Below are 20,096 nucleotides of genomic sequence, written 5' to 3'. Positions count from 1 at the left end.
AAGATGACTGGAAAGAACTGATTTTTTTCCTATTTTTATGCCTAATTTGGTGTCAACTGACAAAGTATTTGCAGAGAAAATGTCAATGTTAAAGTTTACCACGGACACACAGACACACAGACAAAGACACAGACACAGACACAGACACACACACACACACACACACAACCGAACACCGGGTTAAAACATAGACTCACTTTGTTTACACAAGTGAGTCAAAAAGGTGGTTTTTTGATTTACATGTTCTAATTACAGTAACGTGCTCTGATCCATCATCTTATTCTTCTCTCTCTCCATAAAACACATGCACGCGCGCGCGCACGCACACACGCACACACACGCGCACGCACACACACGCACAACACACACACATGCACACACGCGCGCACACGCACGCATGCAAACACACACACACACACACACACACACACATATACACACACATAGAGGGGGGGGGGGGGAGAGAGGGGTCGATATTATTCCACGGAATTTATGATTTGTTTTGTTAGAAAAAATGTCCCCTCTGTCCCCTCCCCGCGGCCCTCACCCCCTTCCCACTGACATGCAACATGTCACTGCCTTATGAAAAATGGGGCGGGGGGGGGGGGGGGAGAATAGGATAAATAAAATACTTGTGTTAGCTTGTCCAGTGTTCAGCTGGGTCATATTTTGCTGGTTGATTTACTGTTGTCTTGATTGATTGATTGATTGATTGATTGATTGATCTATTTGTTATTTACTAATGATTGTTTCATTACCATTTTGGTCACTTTGAACTGATAGAGGATTTAATGGCATGATGTACTACCTTGAAAATGTGTTTGTGAAAAATGGATATACACACAATCATACGTCCGTACACATTCTTGGACGGAAGGCAAACCAAAACACCTACTCACCTATCAGCCCACCAACACACACACACGCGCATGCTCGCACGAACACACGCACGCATTAGCACACTCGCACACACGCGCACACACACACACTTTCAAATTCAGACGTTCAAAGTCAGCAAACGTTATAACTATGTTCTTCAACGATTCATGAATCAAAGCCATTTTTGAATCTTCATTGTGTATGCCGCTGTTTTGATCACGGCAATTCATTCATACTTTTTAGTTGTTTATTATTATGATTTGTTTTTTTCATTTCTTATCCTTAGTATTTTTTTTTTTTTTTTTAAATCTTGACAGCTGTTGTTGCCAAATGGAACGCGTATATTGTCTCTTTTTTTTTCTCCCCTCCCCCCACCACCGCCCCCAACCACATACTAATTATGTATGGAAATTATAATACATTTGAAACTCTACGCCTATGGTTGGAATTATGCCATGCATCTTTTTACTTTGCCTTTATGGGTATCAGCCTGTCGATTTACACACTGAACGGTTGATTGATCATTGATTGGCTGGTTCACGTGTTAAAAGTGTGCATTGTCTTTTTGGACAGGTTCAAGTGCTAAAAATGTGCGTTGTATTTTCTAGTTATCTATTATTGTCATTATTAGTATTATAATATTTTTTTCCATGCTAGAGGGATGGGCTCCGCCATGCTTTTCTGCCCAAGACTCACCGCATGAATGACGACCACTACTCAACCCATACCGGCTCGGTCGTCACCCGGGTCAACAAGGACCGCGCCTTCCATTGCAAACCAGGGTGGAGGTGACAAATGTGCTACTGGTGGACCACACAACAACAAGCTCCGGGCCAGGAACAACATCTCTATTGGCACGTGGAATGTCAGAACACTAAGGACGCCAGGAAAATTGGAAGAACTGACACATGCAATGAACAAATATCGCTGGCACATCCTAGGACTCAGTGAAACACGATGGAAAAATATCGGTGAAATACCCACACTTGAAGGCCACAGACTATTTTACAGTGGTAGAGAGGACAAACACGAACATGGAGTAGGGTTCCTGATCCACAAAGACATTGTTAACACTGTCATGGGTTGCCGACCAATATCCAGCAGGCTCACTACCATCCGCCTGAGGGCATCCCCATTCAACATCACCATCATACAAGCATATGCTCCAACATCTGATCACAGCGATGATGAAGTTGAGGAGTTCTACGAACAACTACAAGAAACCCTTGATCAGCCACCAAAGAAAGACATCATAGTAATACAAGGTGACTGGAACGCCAAGATCGGAGAAGACTCCTACAACACCTGGAAGGGCACATGTGGACGATATGGTAACAACGCTACAAATGAAAGAGGCTTGAGACTCCTGGAATTTGCCTGCTTCAACAACCTGAAGATAACAAACACATTTGGACCACACAAAGCATCCAGAAGATGGACATGGCACAGCCCTGGAGGAGATCACCACAACCAAATAGACTACATCATGGTAAAGAAGCGTTTCCAGTCTAGCGTGAACATTGCCAAGACAAGAAGTTTCCCAGGAGCTGACATCGCAAGTGACCACGACTTGGTAATGATGACCTTCAAACTCCAACTGAAGAAAACAAGGAAACAAAGCTTCTCAAGACTGAAGTTCGACCTGGAAAAATTGAAAGATCCTGAAATACAAGAGGCATTCCAAGCCATGATTGGTGGGAAATTCGCGCCACTCATCACTCTAGATGCAGATGACGCCGACCTGGATACACTCGTAAGCGACTTCAACGCAGCTGTAACTGAAACAGCCCAAACAACTCTTGGAAAACAACGCATCAAAAAGAAGCCCTGGGTCACGGACGACATCCTACAGCTGTGTGACAAACGTAGAGACCTGAAAAAGAAAAAGAATGAAGAAGAAGGGGCAAAACAGTACAAAACAGTTAACACCGAAATCAAGAGAAGCATGAAGAAGGCAAGGGAGAATTGGATTGAAGGAAAATGCCAGGACATAGAGGAAAACCTGACAAGAAACAACAGCAAGAAAGCCTACCAAGTTGTGAAAGAACTTACCAACACAAGGCAAGGTAGAACTATGTCCAACATCCAGACCAAGGATGGAAAATGTCTAACAGAAGAACAAGACATCCTAAAGCGATGGACAGAATACTGCTCAGAGCTATACAACATACAGACCACAGGTGATCCAGCAATACTGAATGTTCCACCAGCCACTGATAATAGTAATCACCCCATACTCCGTGAAGAAATAGAGGCAGCAATAGCATCGCTGAAAAAAGGGAAATCGGCAGGAGTGGACAACATCCCATCAGAACTGGTCCAAGCAGGGGGTGAAGTTATGATAGATGTGCTACTGAAAATCTGCAACAAGATCTGGCAAACAGGGGAATGGCCCACACCGTGGACACAATCACTGATCATCACCCTCCCCAAAAAGGGCAATCTCCAGCAGTGTCAAAACTACCGCACCATCAGCCTGATTAGTCATCCCAGCAAAGTCATGTTGAAGATCCTGCTTAACAGACTGAAACCACAAGCAGAAAACATCATTGCTGAAGAACAGGCAGGTTTCAGACCAGGAAGGAGCACAACTGAACAAATCTTCAACTTGAGGTTGCTATGTGAGAGGTACCATCAACACCAACAAGACCTCTACCACGTCTTCATTGATTTTAAGAAGGCATTTGACAGGGTCTGGCATGCAGCTTTGTGGGCTACCATGAATCTGTACAACATCAACGCCAACCTGATCAGACTGATACAGCACCTCTATGACAAAGCCACCAGCGCCGTCTACCTCAACAATAGCATCGGGGACTGGTTCAGAACCACAGTCGGAGTGAGACAAGGCTGTCTACTCTCCCCAACACTCTTCAACATCTTCTTAGAAAGAATAATGACTGACGCACTGGAAGAGCATGTAGGAACAGTCAGCATAGGCGGCAGAACAATCACAAACCTACGTTTTGCCGACGACATTGATTGACTGGCTGGAAAAGAAGAAGAACTGGCAAGCCTGGTCAAACATCTAGACAAAGTCTCCACATCGTATGGAATGCAAATCAGTGCGGAGAAAACCAAACTGATGACTAACAACACCAACGGCATCAGCATTGACATCAAAGCAACGACGAAATGCTTAAAACAGTCCACAGCTTCAAATATCTGGGAGCAATCGTGTCAGATGAAGGATCTAAACCAGAAGTACTCTCGAGAATTGCCCAAACAACAATGGCACTCAACAAGCTGAACACCATCTGGAACAACAAAAACATCGCTCTCAGCTCAAAAATCAGACTGATGCGTTCCCTGGTTATATCAATATTGCTCTACGCCTGCGAGACTTGGACCCTGACTGCAGACATCGAGAGAAGAATCCAAGCTGTCGAGATGAGATGCTTTCGTAGACTACTTGGCATCTCCTACAGAGACCACATCACTAACACGGAAGTGAAGAACAGAATCAAGCAAAGTATTGGACCCTACGAAGACCTTCTGTCCATAGTGAAAAAACGCAAACTTAGGTGGTATGGACACATCTCCCGATCATCTGGTCTTGCCAAAACGTTTCTGCAAGGCACCGTACAAGGAGGCAGAAGGAGAGGACGGCAGAAGAAGAGATGGGAAGACAACATCCGGGGGTGGACAGGCTTGACGCTCGGTGACGCCCTGAGGAAATCAGAAAACCGTGAAGAGTGGAGAGGGGTGGTGGCCAGGTCAGCAGCGGTGCCCCAACGGTCTGAACCCAGACTACGGGAGAGGTGAAGGTGAAGGTGGAGGTGAATATTTTTTTGCTTTGTGCAAATAACTCAACATAATCCTTTGCGCACACGAAGACAGTCTGAAACACACACACACACACACACACACACAGGGTCGATTCTGTTCCAACGGAAGTCACGAATGGCAAAAAGAAATGTGTCTACTCGTTCCCCTCTACCTCTAGAAAAGAGAAGGGTGTGAGGGGGAGTAGAGGAATAAAGTACGCGTGCTTGCTTGTCCATTAATCATCTGGTTCATATTTTGCAGGGTGATTCACTGGTGACTTGATTGATTGATTGATTGATCCATTTGTTATTTGCAAATACTTGTTGCTGTTTTGTTTGTGTGTTGCTTTTTTTTTTTTCCTTTCTGTCGACCCGAACTGACAAAGCACGGTGTTTGTAAATATGTTTGTGAAAAATGAATACATAAACAATCATATTTTTTATTCGTTCACATGCTTGGACGGAATGCATATCAAAACACTCCACCCATCTTCCCACCAGTACACACACACATACCCATGCACACACATGCGCACACACACGCATGCGCGCACACATATGCACACCCCCGCCTCCACATACATACACACGGTTTCGTATTCAGACATTATCATCTATTATTATCTATTATTGTCTCTCGCGAATATTAATTATTTCTTTTGCTCTCCTTGTTGAGAGACTGCTTTTTTGGGGTTGCTGAAATCGTGCTTTTTTCGCCTGTCCGGTTTGTGTGTGAAGTTGTGTTTGGCATTTTGCGATGGGTCGGTCTTTTTGTGTTGTAGGTCGCTGTGCATGACCTATTCGATTTGTGATGGTTGTGCTTGGGTGTTGTGAATCTTGGAGCGGGTCGGGTCGCAGGTGTAGCCTGCCTTTGCTCATGCTCTTGAGATACATGCTTAGCTGATAATGTATGTTTTCGTTCCCGCTACACCACGCATACACGCACACACACACGCACACACACACACACACACACACACACACACACACACACACACTCACTCACTCACTCACTCACACCCACGCACTCACTCACTCACACGCACGCACGCACGCACACACACACACACACACACACACACACACACACACACACACTCACTCACTCACTCACACGTACACACGTACACACACACACACACACACGTTCACGCGAACTTGTACACAAAGGTGACTGCGGGCGAAGTGAGTAAGGTTGTGTTGCAGGTGCTCCAGGTTCCCTTGATGGTTCGGGATCTCCGAGTGAGTTAAAAAAATCAGAGCATACTGGCACGAATGTTATGTGAGTATTGTCTTAGTTGTTTTGAGTTTTGCTAATTTGTTAAAAAAAAATCTGAACAGATAGAGAGTAAAAGAGAAGACAAAATCGCTCGCACGATTTTTACAAGTTTTGTACACACACGCGCGTTGACTTACACACACACACACACACACACACACACACACACACACACACACACACACACACACACGTATAAGGAACAGACAGAAGAAGAGTGAGACTGAAAAACACAGAGACCGACACCAAAGCTGTACGGCTGCAAATCGGAGTTTTATTTAAACAAACACGACAACAAAATACTTTCCACGAGAATGGGAAGGAGTTTCGTGAAATACGGCTTTATGAAATCAAACACGAAGAGTTGTGCGATGTTGTGTTCCCTGATCGCCAAGGATGGTCAGAGGTAAACAGGTGTCTGTTTTTTGTTTTGTTTTGTTTTTCTTCTTTGCCAATGTATGTGTATTTTTGTGTGAATGGAAAATATTTTGTCTTGTTTCTTTCTTTTTCATATATTTCATTTGACTTTCGCCAAATATTTGAGTGTCTGATGCTTCAGTTTGTAAAGAACAAGGAATTCATTATCGTTCGTGTTCTTTTTTATTTCTTAGATTAGAAAAAAAAATCGTACAGGTGGAAAACTTTGTTTTTGAAATATTAATGGTGCAATATGTGTGGTCCAGTATACAATTCACTCATGAATAGTCTAAAAATACCATCCTTAAATTGTCAGGGGCTAGGTGCTTTTCAAAAAAGGAAAGATGTTTCACAATACTTAAGACAAAAACAATATTCAGTCTTTTTTTTTTTAACAAGATACACACTTTAAAAAAACAAGATGGAGAGCTAGAGACAAATAAGGGCTGAATGGGGTTATGAATGTGTTTTTTTTTTTCATCTAATAATTCTAGGTCACGAGGAGTAGCTATCTTGCTGAATAACAACTTTCAGTTAAAAAAAAACAAAACAAAAAAAACAAAAAAACAAAAAACAAACAAACAAACATTACAGATACTCATGGTAATTATATCAATTTGGTCTTAAACATATTTGATATTGAAATTCTATTGGTAAACCTTTATTTCCCTAACAGAGATGAACCTATATTTTTTGAAGAAATTCAGAAAAAAAAAGTTGAAGAGCAAGAAATTTCTAACGTCATAATGGGAGGGGATGGGAATTTAGTAATGAATCCCAACGTAGACTACCACAATTATAAGCATGTGAATAATCAGGGAGCACAAGAAAGAGTTTTAAAGATGATAGATGATTTACAGTTAGTGGATATATGGAGGGAACTCAATACTGAAGTCTTAAGATACACTTGGAGGAGACTAACTCCCTTACAACAAAGCCGTCTTGACTTCTTCTTGATCTCAGATAACCTCGTTACTGATGTTAAAGACGCTGATATTTTGTACGGTTATAGAAGTGACCACTCTTTAGTCAAAGTTGACTTAGTATTTAATACAGAACCCAAAAGAAAATTTTTTTGGAAATTTAACTCATCTTTACTTAGAGACAGTGATTATATTAAGTTAGTGAAAGAAACAATAGAGAAAATAAAGGAACAGTATGCAGTATTACCTTACACACGAGAAAATATATGTAATATCCCGAATGATGAAATTCAGTTTACTATAAGCAGCCAGCTCTTTTTAGATGTGTTGATAATGGAGATAAGAGCAAAAACTATAACTTTGGGAATAAGAAAGAAAAAGAGGAAATGTTAGAAAAGGAAATACAACGACTCGAAAAGGAAGTTTGGTCGTATAATATAATTAGAGAATTGCAGGAGAAGACGGAAGAGCTCATACAGTTAAGGAAATTGAAAATGGAAGGGATAGCTTTAAGATCTAAAGCAAGATGGGCATCTCAGGGTGAAAAAGTAAGTAAATATTTTTGTAATCTTGAAAAACGTCACTATCAGCAAACACATGTTAAAGTTATTTACAGATCAAGGTAATATACTGACAGAAACAGATGAAATACTAAAGGCGACAAGAGATTATTATGAAGACCTATATAAAGAACAGAATGTAAAAGATTTAGATATTAGTGATTATGTAAACAACTTACCCAGACTTGATGAGACAGAATCAAAACAACTAGAAGGAGTAATTACAAGACAAGAAGCCATAGATGCTATTAGACGAATGCAAAACGACAAGAGTCCAGGTACAGATGGAATGACTGTACATTTTTTCAATTTTTTTTGGAAGGACATTAGTGACTTTGTTGTGAGATCACTGAATGAAGGATTTATAAGTGGAGAAATGTCAACAACACAGAAAGAAGGATTAATTACATGCCTGCCAAAAGGGGATAAACCAAGGGAATACTTAAAAAACTGGAGGCCTATATCCTTGTTAAACGTTATTTATAAGATAGGATCAGCATGTATAGCTAGTAGAATTAAGTCAGTCCTGCCTAAGTTAATAAATGAAGATCAGACAGGTTTCATTCCAGGTAGATACATTGGTGATAACTTAAGAAATCTATATGATATCATGCATTACTTAGAAAAAGAAGACATTTCATGCTTACTAGTTTCAATAGACTTTGAGAAGGCATTTGATTCGGTAAACTGGGTATATATGAACAAGGTCTTAAACGCTTTTGGATTTGGAGAAGATATAAGTAAATGGGTAGGCACTTTATATAGAAATATAAAGTCATATGTCATAGTATATGGTAAGGTATCCCAGAGTTTCAGAGTACAAAGAAGGTGCTGCCATGGAGACCCAATTTCTCCATACCTATTTGTATTGTGCTCTGAAATTCTGGCATGCAAGATAAGGGAAGATGAGGGTATTAAAGGCATTAGCATATTGAATACCGAATTTAAAATTAGTCAGTTTGCTGACGACACAACATTTACGTTAGAGGGAGATAAAGAATCGTATGAGAAATTATTCGAAACACTAAATAGATTTGAAGAATTTTCAGGTCTGAAGTTAAATTATGATAAAACGCTAAATGTTTGGTTAGGGTGTATGAGAAATTCGAAAAGGAAATATCTCCCAGAAAAGAATATGAAATGGAACCCCCCCAAATTCAAGATTTTAGGTACATGGTTTTTAAACGATCTATCAAAAATAAGTGAAGTGAACACAAGGGATAAATTAACAGAAGCAAAAAAATTATTCAATATTTGGTCAAAACGTATATGCACACCCCTCGGTAGAATTGCTATTCTGAAATCTCTCATACTTTCAAAGCTAATATACTTATGGATTCTTCTTCCAATCCCTCCAGACAAAGAAATAAAAGAATTACAGAGACTATCCTATGAATTCGTATGGGATAAAAAGCCAGATAAAATTAAAAGAAAATACTCGATACATATTGTTGCAAATGGAGGAATAGGTATACCAGACATAAAAAAGTTTATACATGCTCTTAAGATAACATGGATAAGGAAATTATACACAGGAACACCAAAGTGGAAGAGAATCTTACTTATAAAATGCCAAGAAATTAACTCACTACATCTGTATGGTTCAAGAAAGTTTCTAACTATCGAATGTAACCAATTTTGGAAAGATGTTTTTCAGGCATACACGAATTTTACGAAACAAATAGAATTAAAAGAGCCACACAAGGTACTTGCAGAGCCCCTCTTTTATAACGACAAATTTAGAGTTGGTAACAACACAATCCACTACAAATGTTGGACAAATAAGAATATATATCTAGTTAGAGATGTTGTTGATGAGAATGGGTGCTTCCTTAGTTGCACGTGCTTTACAGAAAAAATATAATATTAATGTAAATTATTTAGTGTATATGGGATTGATACATTCGATAAACAGTTACTTAATTACACATAATATTTATCCAAGTGATAAAACCTGTAATGAACAATCGAAAGCACTACACTTAATATCCTCTACTATGAAAGGCTCGCAAATATATTATGATATACTTCTTGAACCACTCTTTATTTACAATATAAATTCTTTTGTTAAGTGGGAGCAAAAATTAGATACCATCGTTAATTGGGTAACCACCATGAAGCAAATAAAAAAAGTAAAAGAGATAAAATTGAAGTGGTTTCAAATTAGAATTTGTCACAACATTTTAGTTACAAACAAAAATGGGTATTACAAACAGTGACAAGTGCAATTTCTGTAAAAATGAAATAGATTCAGTACAACATTATCTATGATTTTGCAAGTTCTCTCAATTGTTTTGGAAGGAAAGAGAACGTTTGAAAAGAAAGATGTGATACTTGCTCAAACGTTAAGTTCAACATAGAATTAGTTTTATTTGGAAATGGTGAAATTACAAAAATAGATGAAACTTTCAACTATATTATTCTTGTTGCAAAATATTTTGTTTATAAATGCAGAATAAATAAGATTAAACCATGTATAGAGCACTTTTTGAATGATTTAAGAAATAGTTATAAAGTAGAAAGATATATGCATTCAACGGAAATGTTAAGCGTTGTATTTATGAGAAAATGGTGTCCATATATAAAACTTCTTGAAAACAGTAACCCATACAAAATATTATGAAAAGATCAAAATGCACAATAATAATGAAGGCTCAATGATATATATATATATATATATATATATATATGTATATATATATATTTTTTTTTTTTTTTTTTTAACTTGAACATATGTACGTGAATGTGTAAGTATGCGAATATGTAAATAATATATGCATGCGTGTATTCATGTGCACTTATGTGTCTGCAGTAATAATGTTTAACATGACTGTGTAATGGGTGTTTTATATAATCACGTATAGAAAACTAGAGGAAATGTGTTCATATTTAAGATATCCCATGTGTGGGTTGTGTTCTTTCCACATTACGTTAGCTAAGCAAAGTGTCCATAACTCTATGCTGATGCTAGATATGTCTATTATATGTTATAAAACTGCACTGTTACACATGATGAAAATGTGTCCACCTTGACCAAATTGATAGAACTATATATTATAAGTATAACGACTTATGACGACGATGTTATTGTTAATGTACACTGTATTCATTTTTTTTTCTTTCTTTGTTTTTTCCCCTTTCTTTTGCATCTACTCTGAATTGTTATAATGAATTCGTATACAAAATAAAACGGTGGTCGACCCAGAAAGTCCGGGGGAAAAAAATGACTTGATCCTAGAGGAGGGGGTGGGGGTGTCATATATTTTATAGAAACGACTGGTGATTTGCGATAACCTGATGTAATCATTGTCAGTGTTAAATTATGCTATTTGTCACCTTGTCTTGAACTTTCTTTTGGCTGTTTCTTACTAGTAATCACTGCTCCAGTGAAAAGTCTACATTAACGTATAATGTATCTGATCCACTGAAGGGACAGAGACGGATTTACAGACAGGTAAACTCTTCTTCCTTCGTGGGCTGCAACTCCCACGTTAACTAGTATGTATACGAGTGGGCTTTTATGTGTATGACCGTTTTTTCCCCCCGCAGCCATACACCGTTTTCGGGGGTGTGCATGCTGGGTATGTTCTCGTTTCCATGACCCACTGAACGCTGACATGGATTTCAGGATCTTTAACGTGCGTCTGCACACATGTTGAGTTACTTACCATAATGTGACTCCCCATGGACGACACACATGGCCGCACTAAGCCACAGACAGACAACGCCTACACCTGTGTGGTTCATGGTCACGGCAGACATCCACACCATTCAGCTGTAAACATCTTGGTTTACATTACTTTGGCAACACAGATGACACCAACACCTAATACTGTCTACCCGATTGAAACGAACATATAACACTGTCTACCCAAATGACACGAACATATAACACTGTCTACCCAAATGACACGAATGTCTAACACTGTCTACCCAAATGACACGAATATCTCACACTGTCTACCCAAATGACACAAACACCAAACACTGTCAACCCAAATAACATGATCATCTAACACTGTCTACCCAAATGACACGAACACCTAACACTGTCTACCCAGAGGGCATCGATACCCAGTTCTTTCGACACATCTAAACGCTGTATACCCGTATAACGCTGACACTCTCATCATGATCCAGCATACCAACACTGTTACATGTCAAATTACAGTGACACACCCGAAAGAGTCTACCCGAAGTGACCCAGACACATTAACACTGTCTACCCAGATGACACAGACACAGTGATACTGTCTACCCAGATGACACAGACATACTGACACTGTCTACACAGATGACACAGACACATTAACACTGTCTACCCAAATGACACAGACACTCTAACACTGTCTACCCAAATGACACAGACACCCCAACACTACCTACCCAGATGACACAGACACATTAACACTGTCTACCCAAATGACACAGACACTCTAACACTGTCTACCCAAATGACACAGACACCCCAACACTACCTACCCAGATGACACAGACACAGTGACACTCTCTACCCAGATGACACAGACATACTGACACTGTCTACCCAGATGACACAGACACACTAACACTGTCTACCCAGATGACACAGACACACTAACACTGTCTACCCAGATGACACAGAGACACTAACACTGTCTACCCAGATGACACAGACACACTGTCTACCCAGATGACACAGACACACTAACACTGTCTACCCAGATGACACAGACACACTAACACTGTCTACCCAGATGACACAGACACACTAACACTGTCTAACCAGATGACACAGACACACTAACACTGTGCACACCTGCACTGTCAGTCAGCCACTGAAGTGACAAGAGGGCCGGGCCTTGGTAAATCGACACGACAAGGAAGAACATTTGAATATCAACAGCTTGTTTGCGGCTGTGCCTTTAATATAAATATTCTCAGCAAGGGAGAGAGAGGGAGAGGGAGACTCTGTGTGTGTGTGTGTGTGTGTGTGTGTGTGTGTTTGTGTGTTTGTGTGTGTGTGAGGGGGGGGGGGTCATATTATATACGCATGTAATTATATACACGAGTTTACATAATTATACGCGTAGAATATGAATGCAGGCGTGGTGTGCATTTCAGGAATAGAAACAGACAGACAGATATATAAACACATAAATGTTTACAGACTGAGATAGATCACCATACCACCCTATTCTCCCTGTCATACATTATGTCAATATCTATAGTGATTTGACAGTCCGAGAATAGGCTAATAGGCTACTATATGAGTGTGTGTGCAGTGGATGAAGGGTGTGTGTGAAGACGGAAAAAGACTGGAGTGAGTCAGTCTTCCCATTTTTTTTTTCCAACAATTTTTTAATTCCCCATCATTCACCCATCCATTCCACAAATCTTACATTCATTCATCAACATCTTTCTGTTGTGGTCGTTATACAGGGTTACCTGCAAATGGACAGGAAAAGAGAAATGAAAAGTGTCATGAAAACATGCAACAATGTTGGCAATGACATGATGTTGTAAAATGCATAGAGCTTCAAGAATATGCGCTGTAGTGAAACATCTTAATAAATACATAAACAAATAAGTAAATAAATAAACATTTCTTGAGACAATACGGATAAATTATGTGACGGATGTCTTCACATTCTTTTTAAAGAAATGCTATATCAATGTATTACTGATTTTTTTTTTTTTTTTTTTTTTTTTTAGCCTCTATTTATTTTTTAGACTGTGCAGCTCTTTTTCCAACAATGTGAGTCGTATTTATAGATTCTGAACATGCAAGGCAATATAAGGTTTAACAAAACAAAAATCTAAGTGGTAAAAATCATAGCCTGCGAAACGAAGAAGACATGGAGGTGGACACATCATTTGACAACTTGCAAAGCTCAACGTGAGCACGTGAAAACGGAGAGTTACGGCCCTGATGAGACACAACCCTGACACGAATACCTTGACCTTCACAAAGAGGCATGTGTGAACTCACATAAAATTGTCATTTTGCATGCGACGCGCCTTACTTGAAGACGCCCATCGTGTAGATCAATTAAAGCAAAAAGACCCTCAAATACACATTGGTCTTTTGACTAATTTCTATCGGTAAGGAAAACTTGTGTTTTCTCCCCTATTCATATGTAGTTATTTGTTATTATCGTTACCGTTGGGGGTTTTTTGTGATTTTTTTTTTTTGGGGGTGGGTGGGGGGGGGGGGAGTGGGGGTCCCTTTTTTTTCTTTTCCTTTAAAATACTTTTTTCTTTGTGCTCTGCACGTGGCTTTCGTCTTTGACGGAAAAAGAAAAAAACAAAACAAAACAAAAACAACAACAACAACAAAAAATCATACTAATCATACTAATAATGATAGTAATATTGATGGTAGCAGAGCAAAACAAGAAAAGAACATTTTGTGTGATAAAGAAAAAGGAGATAAGAATAGTTCCATTCATGCTTCTCTTGTGTGTGGGTTTTCTAATGATGGACATTTGTTGCGTGCTTTAATATTCTGCATGTGCATACGTATGTCTGGGTTTCTTTATGCATTAGTGTGCATTGTATGTGACATTTTCACCCAATTCTTTCTCAAAAGACAATGATGACGACAACAACAATAATAGTCAAAATAGCAATAATGATAATAATAATAATAATAATAATAATAATAATAACAGGTACTCAGAGGAGGAGCTGAAGAGGAATGATAATGATATTAATTAGATGCATAATTATTGCTGTTACCACCTTAGTCAACAACGTCATTGCAGTTTTCATATACAATTAGGTATGTGCCATGTATATGCAGAGCATTATCAATGTTGTCAAGCACTATGTTTATTCTGTACCTATATGAACTGTATTTTTCGACGTGAGACTTGCTGTTAAAAAATTACTAAGATTGGAGATGTTGTTTTAGTTTTCTTGGCAATACTTATGCACATCTTTCCAATAAGTATTATTCTGTTTATAGTATTTACCATGCAGTTTTTAATTTCTTTGTTTTGAAAACCAAACAAGACTTCGTTTACTGTCAATTGTACTTTTTTTTTTCCAGTGTTACTACTTATATAACGTTCAACTGCTTTCCAAAAATTATTGACATTTGGGCATTCAAAAAAGAAGTGTTCAATAAAATCTACCACATCTTTGCAAGTCGTGCATTTATTGTCATCACTCACATTCATTTTATGTAGCAGAATATTTGTTGGGTATATGTTATGGAGAATCTTCCATTGCAGTTCACGCAGTCTTACTTCTTTTGTTGCAAAATGAGGGATTAGCCAGATATCTTTATTTAATTCAATGCCAAATTTTCTTTTCCAGAATCCACATGCACACGAATTTCTTGTCTCTCTGTCATTTGTTTGATTATCTAAATATTTTGATATTACTTTTGGCTTATCATTAAAGTTGTTTGCAAAATGTCTTTCATTTGTCAAAGTGTGAATTTGTGTGTCTGCCTGTCTGATCCATTCTTTCCATTCTGCTGGAATAGCATTCTCCCTGTCATACATTATGTCAATATCTATAGTGACTTGACAGTCCGAGAATAGGCTACTATATGAGTGTGTGTGCAGTGGATGAAGGGTGTGTGTGAAGACGGAAAAAGACTGGAGTGAGTCAGTCTTCCCACTTACAGCACTGCCACTGTCGTCTTCACAAACTGCAGGGTCGGACATCAGTTCGTAGACATTACGTGTACATCTTTGTCACTGAGAAGGAAATGTTTGTTTTTGTACGTGTTAGAAAGTGGAGGAGAGAACGAGAGACGCATAATCACTAAGGTGATCTTCAAACATACGCACACACACGCACACACACCCACAACACAACCCCTCCCCCCCCACACACACACTTGCTTTGTAAATATAGGATGATGATAATAAATCATGTGACACGCAGATAAAAAAACAAAACAAAACTGAGGACCCAGTCCTCTGAATTGTGAACGCCATCGGAAGCAATTATTGTCGTCAACAGGGGGCACAGCAGGCGTTGTTCTGTGTGTGATAAACCACCCAAGTAACCAGCAGCGGTGTGCAGGGTCTCCTCTGGTGTGTGGCCTCCTGGCGACCTAACATCGATTGTTCCCTGTAAACTGCCGATGCTGGGAGCTGTGACAGACGTACCCGGGTGTGGTGATTTTGAATGAGTGGCGGGGGAGTAATTTTACAGACACCGTCCAGATCATAGAGCAGCTCCCCCCCCCATCCCCCCCCCCCCCCCCCCAAAAAAAAATAAAATAAAAATAAAATAAAATAAAATGAAGAAAGAAAAAAGAAAAAAAAAAGAGAAGTTTACGTGTGATCCTTTTGTGTTGTATGCTCTACCTGTAGAGGAGAGAGTGCGGTTTTCCGCTCGTAAGTCTGTCACTGATCTTTGTAGATAAATATGTTTTTTGTTTGTGTGTTTGTTTGTTTTTAATTAACCAATGGCTACAAAATCTGGGGGACTGATCACTTCCAAAGTAATTTGGTGTTAAGCAAATTAGGAGTGAACCTTCAGTGAAGGAAATAATGCTGACGTCATGTTGTGGAGTGTTGAAAAGTGATATCTGAATTAGATATGTGAACTGTATTCCTCGTGTACGTGTTGTTGGGTTGGTTTTATGTTTTTGACTCACTTGTGTAAACAAAGTGAGTCTATGTTTTAACTCGGTGTTCGGTTGTGTGTGTGTGTGTGTGTGTGTGTGTGTGTGTGTCTGTGTGTCTGTGTGTCTTTTTTTTGTCCGTGGTAAACTTTAACATTGACATTTTCTTTGCAAATACTTTGTCAGTTGACACCAAATTTGGCATTAAAATAGGAATAATTCAGTTCTTTCCAGTCATCTTGTTTAAAACAATATTGCACCTCTGGGATGGGCACAAAAAAATAAAAAAAAGAGAGCCTAATTATATGCAAACTGCATTTACTGTTATATTGATATTTTTTGTATTCTCTAAACTTGGCACTTTGACCTCTTATTCTGACACAACAACAAGAGGAGTCATTATTATCATTTTTTGTTCAAACAGGAACTTCTTTTGCTAAGCATGGAATTTTTATTTATTTTGCAAACGTTTTGGTGCAGATAGTAAAAAAGGGAAATTACTCTGTAATTAATGCTAGGGGACTTAATTTGCTTTAAACTGATCTTTCTCTTCTTAAACATTACATTTTGAAATTATACTCAATACATAAAAAGCTTGGATTTTTTTTAAAGTGTATCACAAGTGAGTCTTGAAGGCCTTGCCTCTCTTGTTTGTTGTTGTTGTTATTGTTTGTTGGTAGTTTTTTTCTACCTTTTTGGTTTTTAATGAAATAATAATTGTTCAGAGGAATAAATTTCACGTAGGTTTCAAGTGTTTTACTTTTGTAATTATTCTTGGGAAAATTGATAAAGAGTGTGCTATGGGTAAGGGTGACGTTCTGAATATTGCATGGACGTATCACCAGAACTGATGCCGAGTTGTGAAGCTCACTCAGACAGGCAGAGAAGAATGTGACGAATCTTCATGTTGCTTGCAAACACATTTCTTCGATTTCTAATTTCTTCTCTTTTTTTTTTCTTTTTTTTCTTTTTTAATTATTTATACCTTTTTTCTTCTTCACGAGCTGAAGTTTCTAAAACTCATTCATTGCGTTGTGTGATCCGCTGTGGCAATAAGAAAGTATGATCCGGGTTGGCGTGTTTAAGTAACATTTCAATATCCACCCGTTCAGCTTTGCTTTCGGTCTCTGTATTCCACAATCCTTTCCTCTCTCTGAGAGAGAGAGAGAGAGAGGGGAGGGGGGGAGAGAGAGGGAGAGAGACAGAGAGACAGAGACAGAGAAAGAGACAGAGAGAGAGACAGAGACAGAGAGAGACAGAGACAGGCAGACAGACAGATAGACAGAGACAGAGAGAGACAGAGACAGAGACAGAAAGACAAAGAGACACAAAGAGGGAGGAGGGTGGTGGTGGTGGAGGGCAGACAGACAAACAGACAGAAATAAAAGAGACAAAAATGTCACCATATGAAAAAAGTAAGTATAGCGTTTTTGTTTGGGCTTGAGAGGGGGCCAAAATTTCTTTCATGAGCAAGCACACACACACACACACACACACACACACACACACACACACACACACACACACACACACACAATTATACGCGAAAGCACACACACACACACACACACACACACACACACACACACACACACACACACACACACACACAATTATACGCGAAAGCACACACACACACACACACACACACACACACAATTATACGCGAAAGCACACACACACACACACACACACACACACACACACACACACACGATTATACGCGAAAGCACACACACACACACACACACACACACACACACACACACACACACACACACACACACACACACACATATTCAGGAAATAGTCTGTCAGTCTGTCAGGACACACCTCAAATAGCCAGGAACGAGAACGTTCTGTGTTGGCTGGCTGATAGACTGGTGGTTTTTTATCGTGTTGTTTGACACACTGTTGGTCTTACAGTATTGTCTAAAATAACGTCGTGGTGTTTTTACAGTGTTCTCTGATAAACTGTTGGTGTTTACAGTGATGTCTGAAAAACTGTTGGTGTTTACAATGTTGTCTGACAAACTGTTGGTTTTTACAATGTTCTCTGATAAACTGTTGGTGTTTACAGTGATGTCTGACAAACTGTTGGTGTTTACAGTGTTGTCTGACAAACTGTTGGTGTTTACAGTGATGTCTGACAAACTGTTGGTGTTTACAGTGTTGTCTGACAAACTGTTGGTGTTTACAGTGTTTTCTGACAAACTGTTGGTGTTTACAGTGTTGTCTGACAAACTGTTGGTGTTTACAATGTTGTCTGACAAACTGGTGGTGTTTACAGTGATGTCTGACAAACTGGTGGTGTTTACAGTGATGTCTGACAAACTGTTGGTGTTTACAGTGTTGTCTGACAAACTGTTGGTGTTTACAGTGTTGTCTGACAAACTGTTGGTGTTTACAGTGTTGTCTGACAAACTGTTAGTGTTTGCAATGTTGTCTGACAAACAGTTAGTGTTTACAGTGTTGTCTGACAAACTGTTGGTGTTTACAGTGATGTCTGACAAACTGTTAGTGTTTACAATGTTGTCTGATAAACTGTTGGTGTTTACAGTGTTGTCTGACATACATGTGTTTATTATTGTCCAGGAATTCTGGTGCCCTGGTGTATAGTTATTTTATAGTAAAAAGACGTGAATGAAAGAAGGAGTAAACGTGGGTACAGTTTCTTCACCTCCATCACGAATCAAAGAGACAGAGGCTGTGCTCCAATTCCTCTCTGTGTCCGCTCAGAACAGGTCAGGGAATGAACACAGAATGAGAGCAAGTTCCTGTCTGTTCAGTTATTTCTCATCTCAACAGAATCGACTCTATTAGGTGGTTTGAACAAATATATATGTACATTTAAAAAGTATTTGCAAAAAATAAGATTTCCCCATTATATATACAATAATATACACGTGCATTAACATTTCTTGTGAACCATACTCAAGATAAAAGTAACAGTTTCCGGGAAAATGTGTGTTCACTGATCCAAGTTATGAGGACATCGATGATAAAGCGGCGTTAAGCTGCAGACAGAAACGGGACATCTCATCTTGCTGTAAGCTTTACCTTACTAGAAGCTGAAATAAGTGAATCCTTGGATCAGTGAATGGTTGCTTTGCATACACAGAACAACAAACAGCTCTACAAAAGTATCAGTAACAGTCAAAGAACCTAATGTCTATGTTTTTTGCCGAATATAATGCAATACAAATATTCTATGTTACCATTGCAGAGAGAACCTTGAAATTGTTTACGAAGCAGTATCATTTATCTACACCAACAAATACGACAATTTTCCAATTACTACACCATTATCAACAAATGGATTCTCCCAAACTCACCTAATTTTAGTTGTCTGATTGGTTTCTAACAGAAAGAGGGATCAGACAGGGATGCCCCCTCAGCACTCTTCTTTTTCTACTTGCAGTAGAAATACTGGCGATTCGAATTAGAATAAAGATATTCAAGGGATTGACCTAACTCCGCTCGACGATGTGTGCAACCATAGCAACAACTCTAAAATAAAACAGTTTGCAGATGACACAACATTAACCCTTAAAGGTGAACAAGATATTCAAATAGCTACAGATATTGTAACGCAGTTCGAGGAGTATTAAGGTCTGAAGTTGAATAAAAATAAATCTGAGGGCATGTGGCTAGGGTCAAGAAAACATGAAACAGGTGAAATAAATGGCATTCCCATAGGAT

The 20,096-nt window shown here is 39.0% G+C and overlaps 1 protein-coding gene across 4 annotated transcripts in view; it reads right to left on the bottom strand.

Moving 5' to 3' along the window:
• The window catches only part of LOC143295800 (uncharacterized), a 43,076-nt gene extending 31,432 nt beyond the window's left edge, over positions 1 to 11,644 (bottom strand). For all 4 annotated transcript variants that reach the window (XM_076607425.1, XM_076607426.1, XM_076607428.1 and 1 more), the window contains exon 1: positions 11,494 to 11,644. In XM_076607425.1, coding sequence (XP_076463540.1) covers positions 11,494 to 11,596 — 103 coding nt within the window. In that variant the 5' untranslated portion in view covers positions 11,597 to 11,644. The remainder of the gene's footprint in view (positions 1 to 11,493) is intronic.
• Between the last annotated feature and the right edge of the window lie 8,452 nt (positions 11,645 to 20,096).

The sequence above is a fragment of the Babylonia areolata genome, chromosome 21, assembly GCF_041734735.1.
Source record: "Babylonia areolata isolate BAREFJ2019XMU chromosome 21, ASM4173473v1, whole genome shotgun sequence".
NCBI lineage: Eukaryota > Metazoa > Mollusca > Gastropoda > Neogastropoda > Buccinidae > Babylonia > Babylonia areolata.
The sequence above is the reverse complement of the archived record's forward strand: the minus strand, read 5'-3'. Positions and strand labels throughout refer to the sequence as shown.